This window comes from Anser anser (assembly GCF_964211835.1).
Source record: "Anser anser genome assembly, chromosome: 3".
NCBI classification, from domain to species: Eukaryota; Metazoa; Chordata; class Aves; order Anseriformes; family Anatidae; genus Anser; species Anser anser.
In genome coordinates, this window is record NC_139722.1 from 82,993,644 (window position 1) to 83,007,403 (window position 13,760).

The 13,760-nt window shown below is 35.6% G+C and overlaps 1 protein-coding gene across 8 annotated transcripts in view; it reads left to right on the forward strand.

The window, feature by feature from the left end:
- The window catches only part of FMN2 (formin 2), a 202,216-nt gene that overhangs the window by 74,010 nt on the left and 114,446 nt on the right, over positions 1-13,760 (forward strand). For 7 of the 8 annotated variants that reach the window (XM_083831936.1, XM_083831934.1, XM_083831935.1 and 4 more), the window contains 2 exons: positions 493-560; positions 12,109-12,141. In XM_083831936.1, the coding sequence (XP_083688062.1) occupies positions 493-560; positions 12,109-12,141 (101 nt within the window). The remainder of the gene's footprint in view (positions 1-492; positions 561-12,108; positions 12,142-13,760) is intronic. The other variant, XM_083831937.1, reaches the window with a different exon arrangement.

The following is a 13,760-nucleotide window of genomic DNA, read 5'->3' on the forward strand; positions in this document are numbered from 1 at the left end:
GTGGAGGATGTCAAAAAGACAACATGTCTGCCAACAGTAGTCAGCCCGTTTATGGGTTTTAGTGGCCTTTTGTGAACAGATACAATCTGCAGATCTTAAGGACACATACATCTTAATGAGGTTGGAAGAGAAGAATAAGCATGAGAACTATTACTTAACTTTCTGTGGGATAAAAATAATAGAGCCATAAGTGACTATTTTTCTTTGAAACAGAAATTCTGACAATGAAAAGAGTTCTTTGAAGATTTGTGGTATACTTCTAAGACCATATCATTTATTGTAGAGTCTTAATAAATACATTGCATGTTGAGATCAGACTGGCTTTATTTATATATACAACCTGCTTAATTAACTTTAGATGCATAACTTGGAAAGTGGGAGATTTAACAGTTTTCTTTTTAATTGTATCCTCTTTTCATTAAATCCTTAGTATGTATTTTGAAAGATCAATGAAATCTATGTATATTGTAGAAGCTATACTTTTTTTTTCAGATTCAGAGTTGAAATCTACTGTACTAGAAACAGAAAAACAATTCATAGAAGATGTTCAGCAGGTACAGGTAAGATCTTGACAGAAGTGTTCTATCTAGCATTCTGTAGAGAAAAATAGAAAAGACGTACTTCAGACACTTATGCAATAGCTCTTATTTGTGTAATGAATTTTCAGAATGCAAATATTCAGAAGTGTTTTTTAAATCTAAATTTTTATTTCAAAATACTAACGTGCTCCATAGTGTATCTAGATACAGAGATTCAAGGTACCTGCCTACCTAAGATGGTTCTTATGAGATGTTATTGTTCACTTCATTCAGAAGTAATGCTTGGTTCCAGAGGTCTGATGGTATTGCCAAGAAATAGTGATTATCTAATATAACCAGACCTTCTACTGAAGTTTGTGTGGGTAACGGTGGCAGAGATTTTTTTCAGAGAGGGTTAGGGCTGATCTTTTTCTCCCCCAACCCTCTTCTTTTATGCAAATGACTGGCTGCCTCAAGCATTGCTGCATTGAGCAGTATTTTATAAAAATGATCATTGCTTTTGTTTTGGAGTAAGAAAATAAGAAATGCCTAGTGAAATGTATTCTCTTGATTGTTAGACTTGCAAACGCAGTTCAGGTTCAAGCAGGGATTTTATGAACGTGGATGGGGGAAGGAGGTATATTACCTGCATGTTTTTGTCTTACCAAACAACATGTCAAGAGTTCTAGTCAGTTACCTAAATTTTCCAATCTCCATAATTAAGAATATTTAAAGACTAGATTTTTTAATTAAAATTATATCACAAAATTATTCTGCATAGCAATATCTTAAGTGTAAATTGTAAAATATTTGTCCCATGCATTTTTATTTTACTTCAGTATTTTACTACTATTCACTAGCAATATTTTTGGCATTTCTTTTTTTTAAAGCTTACTCATATATATCCAGAAAGATATTGCACATTGCATATTCACAGATTCACAGATTTTTCTAGGTTGGAAGAGACCTCAAGATCATCGAGTCCAACCTCCGACCTAACACTAAGTACTCCACTAAACCATATCCCCAAGCTCTACATCTAAACGTCTTTTAAAGACCTCCAGGGATGGTGACTCCACCACCTCCCTGGGCAGCCCGTTCCAATGCTTAATAACCCTTTCGGTAAAGAAGTACTTCCTAACATCCAACCTAAAACTCCCCTGTCGCAACTTTAGCCCATTCCCCCTCGTCCTGTCACCAGGCACGTGGGAGAATAGACCAACCCCCACCTCTCTACAGCCTCCTTTCAGGTAACTGTAGAGAGCGATGAGGTCGCCCCTGAGCCTCCTCTTCTCCAGGCTGAACAAGCCCAGCTCCCTCAGCCGCTCCTCGTAAGACTTGTTCTCCAGACCCCTCACCAGCTTGGTCGCCCTTCTCTGGACTCGCTCGAGCACGTCCATGTCCTTCCTGTAGCGAGGGGCCCAAAACTGAACACAGTACTCGAGGTGCGGCCTCACCAGAGCCGAGTACAGGGGCACAATCACTTCCCTCGACCTGCTGGCCACACTGCTTCTTATACAGGCCAGGATGCCGTTGGCCTTCTTGGCCACCTGGGCACACTGCTGGCTCATATTCAGCCGACTATCCACCAATACTCCCAGGTCCTTCTCGGCCAGGCAGCTTTCCAGCCACTCATCTCCCAGCCTGTAGCTCTGCTTGGGGTTGTTGCAGCCCAGGTGCAGGACCCGGCACTTGGCCTTGTTGAACTTCATGCAGTTGACCTCAGCCCATCGCTCCAGCCTATGCAGATCCTCCTGCAGAGCCTTCCTGCCCTCGAGCAGATCGACACACGCACTTAGCTTGGTGTCGTCTGCAAACTTACTGAGGGTGCACTGGACGCCCTCATCCAGATCATCAATAAAGATATTAAAGAGGACCGGCCCCAGTACCGAGCCCTGGGGGACTCCACTAGTGACCGGATATTTTATCTATATCTAGAATTTTAATTCACTATCAGAAAAAAAAATCTACATAATTATTTTTTTTTACTGGAAATTTAATGAAAATATTTATGACTGCTTAGGTACTTTCCCTAAATATTTGATTCTCTTGCTATTGGAATGAAGTTTAACCAGCAGCACTAGAGCACTGCTTGGTTTCCTGAACAAATAACATTTGTTTGGTGTCTCCTCTGTCTTTAACTAACCTATCATGTTGACTGATTAATGAATTGCATTTGCTGGTGTTAGAGATCCCCATCCGTCTTGCTTACTGTTTGTCTTTTACAGCAATAATGTGAACTTGTTCCATTCTGTACTATTATTCATCAATGAAGAGCAGCAATAAATGCTTTGTAAGCATGATCACCTCATTGACAAAACATCATTTCAAGTTTTTGCTTTACTATGTCTTCATTCTGGTTTCCGTTGAAAATCAGAGTGGAAATTACTTAATATGAGAAACTGTAAGTGGATAAAATTAATAAGTCCCTAACAGTTGAGTGTATCTAACAAAAATAAACCCCCGTCTGGATTCTGCACTTTCTTACCATTGGAAGGGCCTATTGTTTGTATATTCTGACCATTTCCTTACCTTTATGACCTTAACCTTATATTTTGCACTATAATTTCCTAAAGTTTTAAGATAGCTATCTTTGACTGAACAAAAGCAAATTTTAAAAAGTCACAATTAAAAAAAAGAGGGCATGGGGGTGCTTGTTTTTAGTGCAGGAGGAAAATAAGAGAAACTGGCACCCATTTCAACTCCTAGTTTTGAAAATGCCAAGAACGAGCAACAATGTCTACAAGGTCTTCTCAGAACAAACAAATTTTGGTTAGGCCTAAATTCTTTAGTGAAGGAAGAAGAGAAAAAAAATCATTTAGAAACTTGACCTTCAAACCTGATGTTGTGATTTGGCAGCTGTACTTTTGTGCAAGAGCCAAGTTCTTTTCTCTTTCACACCCCTCATCTTTTAGGGTAGCATTGCAATTTTCCCTACACTTTAACTCAATTTTAGTTTGTTTTATTTTATGTGGTAGAGATGTAACACAAAGGAAAAACTGTTTTTCTAAATGTAAAATGAGCACTTGAAAACTAAGCCTTGTTAGTGGGACATCACAGGAAAAAAAACAACTTACAAATCGCTTGACAGTCATCTAAATTCATTGTTCTCTTATATTATTATCTTAATTATTTTAACATTTTTTTTTTGGTCATTTGCAATGAGTGCCTATTCTGAGTATCACACAAATTTAGGAAGAAAGCCCTGATTGCATTTATTTAAAGGTCAGCATACAGATGTAATGAATTGTTAATCATTCCATTGAAGATGACTGGTCTCTGTAATCCTATCTCAGGAGATGAGATTTTGCCAGACTGATCCAATTTCTAGCAGTTTAGTTATATGATAGCTTAAATTGAGTATCTAAAGTATATTTACAGTGGAAAATTTTGCCATCAAAAAAACATTACGCCTGTAGCATTTCAAATTCAGTTGTTCATTTTGGTTTGGTTCACCTCATTTCAACCAACAAATAATCCCTCAACCAAAATAATAAGCCTTTTGGAACACCGTGTACTTCAACAAGTAGTACCAACCAGACAACGTTTTGGCAGCTCTCAGGCACTGAAGACAGATTTATGCTGCATGATCTATTGGTGCACTTTCCAACAATATCATAGGGAAACAATTCTAGCTTTAAAAACCTTAAATTACAGGACACTTTTTGCAATGTTGAATATACTTTCCACTTTGAAAATATTATAACTCTAACTACTGGAGTGTCTCTGTAGAATATTTCTAACTACTACACTTTGATGACAACTTTTCTCTGTGTTTCAGGGGATTTTTTTTTTTCACACTTTAGCCTTTAACTGCAAATTAGTATAATTTAAGCTTAAATTACTAAATTATTACTTAATGTCATTTGGAATGTTCTAATTTTGACACGTAGTAATACTAGAAAAAAGTTTAGGTATCCTTAAATATAAGTACATAATGTGTCTGTCTAAAAAATATGAAACGTTGGCAGGATTGGGGCTTACTTTTCATTATTATACAGTGTCACAGCTCAACTTTGTCTTGGAAACATGTATGCTACTCAAAACTTTCTTAACTGAAAGTTCAGGGTGGTAGATAATTTATAGAGAGAAGGTGAGGTAAAGAAGGTAAATGTAAGATATATCTGAAATGGGGAAGTGATTCTACAATAAAGAATTTTTTTTAAACCTTTCTCATTTTTGTATAACATGGCTCTCATCAGGATAGAGGCAACTGTAAATGAGACTGGTTAACAACTGTGTTCAGTAGAAATCAGAAAAATTGATTTTGGAGCTCATGAGGGAAAAATCTTAATGCTGTGGCCTATTACTATTATTATTATTTAAAATTTTTTGCTCTGCTTCATTTTGCATGTTCTTTCTTGAGATGTTCTTTCAGAAGAGCCCAATGATCCTGGGAACATATGCTACTCCTCTTCTATCCCTTCACTACTTGTCAGGTTACTTTTCGAAACAGAATTAGTGGGCAGGCAATGAACGTCTCTTCTAAGATAGCTCTTTTCCTACAAAAAGTATTGCTAAAGTGTTACAGCAGGGAAGGAAAAAAAAGGTACCCACGTAGGTAAAACAAAGTATTTTCATTGAGGAGAGAAAGGAGTATGAAAGAAGCAAATTTTCTGGAAGTGTTCACTATGAACAGAATGATAATGAAGTCTACCTGTTGCATTTTGCAAAGTACATGTTAGTGGTCTGTGTCCTCACAAAAGACAGATATATTGTTTTAAGGAGAACAACTGTTGTCAGTGTAAACTTCCTGCAATGTCATGCCAGCATATCCCAATCTCAGAAAATAAAAAGCTGCAAAAAATTATTTTTTTTAATTTGATCTTTTCACAAAATTATCTAGGTTTGCAATGTGTGGTGCAGCAACTTATATTCTAATTTCAGGCCCAATGTTTAATGTTATAGTTAGGATATTGTAAATTAAAGCAGGTGAATGTCAGGAAGCATATGTAGGCATATTGTGTTCTCTTGTTAGCACTGAGAAAAAATTATGCTTTATTAAATATGTACAGAAAGGAAACAAAGTTTTTGTGATGCAAGAAATGATAGACACCTGGCAAAAGACTTTACTGCTAGAGTCATAGGAACTGCACAAGTGCAGAACATTTTACTTGGGCAGTAAAGGGGAGGCTAACCTTTGTTAAACCTCCCAGACAAATCAGGTATACTGTCTTTTAAATGTTTTTATGCAGAAGTTTCCAGTTTTATTAATGTAGATTTGTCTTTGCTTCTTGAAATTAGAACTTACTCTTCAATTTAAACATGCTGCAATTTAAGGGGTTTGGTTTCTTGTACAGAAAGCCTAATAAGCACTAAGACACTTTTTTGTCTTCAGGTAGTAGATAAATGAACTAAACTTTTATTATATGAAATGATTGACTAAGCGTGTCTGATGTTCTATTCTTTGAGATGAGACCCCAATATAATTTGTGAGATTGTTCTTCCTCCTGTATGACCTGTAGCTGAGCTTTATGACTGAAACCCTGGCTTCTGTTAATGTCAAAATTTCTCAGGCCCTGAAGGAAGGATAAGACTGCAAGTAGAAATAATAGAAATGAGGGAAGAAGCAAGTGTTCAGAGAGCCTGGAGGATATCATAAAGAAGTCGGGCTACTCAGCCACTAGATGGCAGTTAAGTATTTGTGAAGGGACTGTGCAATGCACTAGTGGGTCATGCCCAGTGGGGTCCTTAAGATACTGTTCGGTGAGAATATTTTTTTTTTTCTTGGTCAGAAAGTGGTGGTAGTTAATAAGTTAGCCTGTAAAGAGTATTTGCATTTTTTGCGCTTAAATCTGACCAAGGTTTAGTAGTTGGAGCATCTCCCAAGGCTAATAAAACCAGGTCCTAAAAATAACAAAAATCCTGAAATATTGAATGTTCAGAAAGCTCTATGCTGTCATTGTTAAGGAGTTTTGTGTTGTTGTTGTTGTTTTTTAAGACAGCAAAGTGAGCACACTTGATTGATATAATCTACAAGACTTCTAAAAAACTTTCTATAATAATAACTTAAAAGCTTTACTGTTGAATTTCCTTCATATAAATAGAGGTCAATTTTATGTTAGATATATGAAATGAATAAAAAGGTGTTTCTTCAACCATAACCCTGAATCTTTTTCATTTAGTTCCAATGAGGGAGAGAAATAAACAAATACAAGGCATGATTTTTGATCAGTTAATTGATATATATAGAATATAGGTCATAGACGCTATATTTAAATAAAAATAAATGGAGTCTAATACATCAAGCCTGCATGGTGGCCAAAAAAAAAAGTCAGTTAATTCTCAGAACAAATATTATTATTTGGTATCCAGACTTCACAATACTTGGATAGACTTCCTTTGTTTTGCTTGAAGGCAGTGGTTGCTTCTTTAAAAACAATATTGGTATAATTTTCAGTGAAGCAATAATAGCACACTTTTGCACTCTTCTCCTGGTGAGACTAAAAATTGTTTTGTTCTAATCGTTGTTCTTAATGTTCATGTCAAGATCAAGTTTTACTTGTACACTCATTTCAATTTGAAAGTTTCTTTATTCTGTTTTTCCTCTCTGATACATCGTTTACTACCTCAATTATAGCTCTGAAGTAATATAAAGATCATAGAATAATTTAGGGCTGAATAGACATTAGGAGGTCATGTTGTTCAATCCCTTCACCACCAGCACCCTCCCCCAAGCAAGGCTAGCTTAGATATTTGGTCATGTTTCTCAGGACTTTGCTCATCTACAAAGATGGATCTGTGGTATTGCTGATATGTATTTCCTGCTTTGCCTAGTCAGTGGTAGAATTATAGACTTTCTTTATGATTACCTGCTACGTTTCTGATGTGATGATTTATCTTAACAGATAAAGCTTTTATCTTCTTATGCTTAAGAACAGTTGAAAATGTGTGGCCTAAAAGCACATATTTATTTTAAGTTAGTTCTAGAATCATAGATTCCTCATTCAAATACTGTGTATTTACAGGTGTTGATTAAAATAATTATCAAGAAACTGCTGATCAAGTGCGTCATCCGATCTCAAGACTTCTATGTAACAGACTTCTATGAGAATATGGCAGAGCAGAATATATTTTTTCATAAATAATGAAGCTTCTGCATTTTTCAGTTTGACTATGCTTTATACTCAAAACCAGACAGAATTCTTTGTCTTTCTGAGTACAACTTTTTTGAAAAGTAGAACCAACCTTAAAGTTCTGGAAATAATAATGTCTGAAATGTGGGGTTGCAAATTCTACACAATGGAAGTTGATCAGGATTTACAGACAGTTCTGGACTTACAGTTGTCACTGATAACAAGGAGAAATGAATTAAAATGAGGTTTACTTATTTTAACCAGAGAGACCTCATCCAGTTAAAATTGGGCCATGATCTAAAGATGAAATTCTTTTAGTTCTATCAGCACTAGAGATCAGGTGTTACTTTACAATTATATAGAATCCGAGAATTTCCATTGGACCCTATTTTGTATGGAAGAGAGATCAGAAATTTTCTTCAAAAAAATATTTCTTTAGTTTATACATATCCAAATAGATTTTTTTAAAATGACCATACCTGAATGAGAATTCAAGAGTAAAATGAGAAGAACATTACTTATATCTACTCTTTGTGTATGAAACAGAACATTTAAATTTTGACTATTTTTTTACATCAAAACATAGTTATTTTCTCAATTTTAAGTTGGCATAAGTAACAACAGTAAGATCACTTTCTTCTGTTTGTTTGTACGTGTTTTTTACTTTTTACAGTTTTTACTTAAACTCTCAAAACATAAAGCTCACCTCTGATCATTTGATTTGTGATGTATTTTATTTAATGTTATCCCACCAAAAATGATATATCTTTGCTTTTCAACTTTTGAAGAGTTAGAAAAGCTGACTGGCCTCCAGCCTCTACCTTCAGCACATTTGTGAATACATTTGTGAAGACTGGTTCCATCTCCCCTCACTTCTTCTTTACTGAGTAGTAGACTCGTATTTCAGGGCCATGAAGACTATTCTTCCACTTCTACAAAGATTTATTCTTACTGTGGGTATTTTTTGTTGGTTATTCCCTGCTGGAAGCCTGAAACAAAAGCAACATATGAACCTCCCATTTTGTGGTCTGGCTGAACTCTTGGATAAAAAGGTCGTGCACTGCGTAGAAGTATCAAACTCCAGGCAGTTGCCTATCAGTATATGCCAAAGTTCACCTGGAAAATAATCTTTTTTTTCTCTCCAATACCACACCATCAGAGGAAGAAATTAAAGGCATCGTAAGTCCTCCAAATTTATATTAAATTAACATTTGTATTTGGGCAATAAAATCCTTTCTGTTATTTCTAGCATAAAAACTAATTCAGTTGCTCTAAATAAAAAATACAGAAATAATAGAATAAGGTAGTTTTCACAGTGGCAACTTCCCGGAATGCCAGTCCATCTCAATTTGAACTGAAAAATCGAGGAAAAGCCCAGTCTAGAAGAGTTCAAATCCTTTCTCTAGTATGCCACTGTAGAAATGTTCAAGGTATGCCAGATTTAATTGTGGAGATGGATGGTTTCCTTGGCATCGATACATGGGAAATCTTTAAGATTTGTTAAAATACTGTAGAAAAAAACATAGGCGAGAGAAGAAAGGAAGTGTTTTGCCACATGAAAGTAAATCCAGAACAGTTTTATCCCAACTTTTAAAGGAATCCTTGACACTTAAGATACCTGCTGCTTATTGGATTGCTGTCATAGGTGGCTAGGTTTCAATTATCTCTTCATCTGCTGAAAGACCTCAGTGTGACTAATTCTATTATAGCAGTCTGTGATCAATGGCAGAGCACCTAAAAAGGCAGCAGAAAAAAGCATAATAAAGTTATATCAAAACTAAGAAAGATAAGTCGTCGTCCCCCCCTTATCATTTATGTACTTTTTTTACACTGTGGTGAGTGACAGAACACATAAAATGGAATAATAAAAGCTATATGGAGGGATAAGCCGTTTTTGAAGTCTTTCTTGTTTATGGCTGTACTGTTTCATGCTTCTCTAATAATGACATCTCAAATATTCTAGAAGAGAAACCTTCAAGGTTTGAGGTTTTTTATTGTGTTAATGTAGTTTTTGTTTTATTTTCTATTTCATTTTAAATAAAGCAGAACCAAAAGTTCCTGGGCAGTCAGGCGGAAAAATGCTATTTGTGCTGACTAAAAATATTATTATGTAAGAAGACAGCAGTTATACTTCACTGCTGTGTAGCTTCTAGGGTAGTCAGTGGTTCTGTGAGATTTTATTTTATCTTGTTTTGTCTTTAGTCTACAAAATCTCTTTTGAGGTTCCTATTGTAGCAGAACTTGGGGATAACCTACGGTCATATTTCACCGCACTTAAGAGCCTTATGACTTTACAGAGAGAAAATTCAGCAGTTTTTCAACCTTTGTTGCATCTTATGTTTCTCGACTAAAAACAGGAACTGAAAAGAAACGGAGTCTTTTTCTCTGACGTGTGCTTAGTCCAGGGATAAGACATTCAAATAACTGCTCAGGAACAGAAGCTGTAAGAAATTGTCTGAGAAGAAACTTTGGAACTTTTCTTCTGGTCGCCAGCTTTAGAAGTTGGCATTTGTAATGCATACATCTTTGGTAACATCTTTGCTCCCCACTGATCCTTTTGCTTAATTGAACTGTTTGAATTGCAACAGTTATTGATTTCTGCATTTTTTAATGTTTTTTTTTAACGTCTGTGATAGGGTATGAGAACTTCTCAGCTTGTTAGACATGTCCTGTCTTTTTAGTTTAGGAAGAGTTAAATAGGCCCAATGCCATCACAGTGTGAACTGGTATAATCCACTGGTTGCAGTATGTCACTTGTGTCACTGTGTGGGAGATTAGCTGAAATCCACTGATTAAAGTTTATCCATTCAGGAAGGGTAGAGCATTGCATTTGCTTTCCAGGGCTTGCTTGTTCAATACTCTTTTGGGGAGCTGCGCATCATGTTACATAGTGGTTGTGGAAAGAAACATGGAGCATAGCTGAAACCATTATGAAAACATATACTCTTTGTCCCCATAAACACACCTTCAGTATAATACACACTTCTTGAAATTGAGCTTTGTTATAGTAGTCTAAGGAATAAACTGGTATCCAATACTAATTCTACTCCTTCAGCAGTTTTCCCTGAAGTCATTGGCGTGTTTGCCAGCTTTTGACTCAATTTCTACAACTGTAAAACTAAAATGTTGCAATGAATTTTGAGGTTTAAGTGAAATGAGAGAATAAATTAGATGGGTGCTGAGTTGTTTGAATGCAAATCAAGTGACCATCAATACTTCTCATTTGACAATAGCTGTAGCACTGAGAATTCCTGTTTGTGTTATGTCTCCTTTCCTTAAGGTTGGTTTGCAGATGCAAGAAATACCTTTGAAAATGAGTTATCTTTAGAGAAACCTAAGCAGATACAATTTTTTGAGTTATTTTTTGTTTACTGTGACACTACTTTGTGCCCTTCTGTGAGCAAATGCACTCAAAAAAATTTTAATTTGCATAGAAAGGAACCTTTTATTAACTGGGTGGTTGGAAGGAGTATCCTTCCATGTAAGTGGTGCTGCTAGTGCCACGTTCTGACTTACCGGAAGAAACTAAGGGATCTTTGACTTTTCCATCTTAGTCCTGCTTAAGTGTGTGCTGGTATTTCATGTGCATGCTTGCAGTCAGGTAGAAACGCAGTTAATGTCTTTCAGGAAACAAATAGTAGTGACAAAAACCAGGAAAAAAAATAGTATCAACCTATCATCTAAATATGAATTCCAGCCAGAGAGGAAATTTCATGACACTAACTGACAAATTGCTGAAAATGATCAATTACTGATGCAACTTCTAATAGTATGAGGCATTAACTTCTAAAACTAAATTGTAATGTGCCTATTTTTCAAATATTCCGAAATTGCCATTAAGAATTGCCAACCTGTTTATTTTTCCGCAAAGACACTATGGCTTTTCATAAAGTATATAACTGAATGCAATTTATATATATTATATATTCAATATATATATTATCCAATACCAATATATACATATATAGTCTAGGAGTAACTTTCACAGATTTTTTTTTTTTGCCTGGAAGTTTAGTCATGGAAGGGTTTGTAGGTTTCAGACACTCATTTAAAAAATCTGACTCACTAGAAGAGGTAGCTGTGATCTGAACTTCTAAAGTTTTGAAGATCCTGGACATGTTCTATCTACATAGATCAGCTTTTATGCTGGACATCTGATGCACATATGTGGAAAACATGACAAAATTGGAATGAGTTGGATGTAATGTACAGGCTTTTTGTACATGTGCAGATTCAAATATACAACCTTTACACAGTAAAACAGTATTTTCAGATCTGTTGGATACTGTACACAGACAAGTCTATCAGTACAGCACAAGCACAATCAGGCAAGCAGTCCCAGATGCATCCAACTCATTGAACATGGAATGTGTACAACTTGTTTGAGAAATGCTGGGCACCATGCTATAGCCATGCACCTGTGGATATTTATATTTTTCCCTACTCACAACTTTCACGCAAGTCACCTGGATAAAGCAAGGGTTAAGCTTCCACCTTTCTTTCTTTCTTTACAGAAAGAAGACTGTTCCACAGTACCTGGGTCCTGGGTAAGAACTCTAGGCAAGACAGAGTTCCCACATATTTCTTTTAAACCCCGTAGGTTTCTGCAGTGGAATTGTCCTTTGGATTAAAAGTGAACCTTCTTTTCATGATGTGCATTTTTTCATTCAATATTCTGGTTCTTATCAACAGCTTGTATATTGAGAATTAAGTCCTCCCTTGCTTGTTCTTCTAAGAGAACTGTCTAATTTTCATTTCTGATCACTCGTTTTTTTTTGGTTTTGTTTGTCTTTTACATTTCCTTTCTTGTTGAGGATAGTGGAAACTTGCAATGGCTTATGTTTATTTGATACAACCATTTCCAAGGGCTTTAAAAAAAAAAAAAGAAAAAACTTTGGAGAAAGATTTAAAACTTGCTGGAGGAAAGGCAGAAATCTAATGAATCTAATCTGAGGGCATCTTAAAAGGCAAAGCGTAAAATACCTTTTTCCACCTAAAATAATTACTGAAGCATATAAATATGGATATTGTTTTTGAACCAAGTGAATTTTGGTTCAATGCAGTATGCAGTTCTTTCTGGATAAGTTTCTCAGCATTCATAGCAAAGTTTTGTGTTTATAACATGCTGTCTCTGAAAACCTGGATGTATTGGTGACTCTTATGAAACAACATAATGCTAAATTTGCCAAGTTGTTTGAAATACTGTCTCACAAGGACAGTGGAAAAATAGTGTTTTAAAGCATGGAGTCAAAAGTTACTTTAGTTCATCAAGACTTTTTTCTTGTCTTCAATTGCTTAATCATACCACTACATAGCCTTTTTTTTTTAACTATAAAAATACCTCTTTTCTCAAAAGAAGTTTGGTATACAAGAGTACATTTTCTTGTAAAACATTAAATCCTAGATTTTTCCTGTAGTTCAGGTAGCATTTCAGAATTCAAGGATTACCTTTTGTTCTTGCGAAAAAACGAATCCAATCTCCTGAATAAATGATTTTTTAAAACAGTGAACTCTTCTGAGATCACCCATCATTAAGGTAACTCTTCAGAACCATTTATTATTGTCTAATCCTGTTGGCTATGCTTTGTTTACAGCAGAAAGTAATTGTCCACTTCAGATAAATTTGGAAGCTGTATCTGTCACAAAACTGTTGGTAGATTGTTCTTACAGTTTAAAATGGGAGCTTGAGAATTACTGTCTGGGGAAACTGGAGTTGTTCTCAACTGAAAACTACCATTTAGCCTTAGTAATCCTAGAAACAAATTTCCTTTGATAATGTTGCCTGTTGAAGAACTGATAGGTCTTAGTGCTGTATTTGCAGGTGACTGGTGGGGGGGGATAATAGAAGGTGAAACAAAAGGATAGTAGTATATTTGCTTTTTCCTTCATAATGAATTTCTTCAAGAAAAGAGTTGCTTCTACAAAATAGTGAGCTATTAACAGAGGCTGAGTGCACCATGAGCACTCTGTAACGGAAATGTCTTTCTCAGCCTTTTTTCCTTGTTATAATATTGTTTGCTAATGTCTGCTGTGCTCATTCCTTCACTATTCATCAAAAGCCTTTTTGGATGTTCTTCTCTGGTTTACATTTCTATTCAAAGTTTGGTAGGGAGAACTAGTTGTAATCTGTAACTTTCAGTGCAAACTATGATTCCAGAAAGTTCAG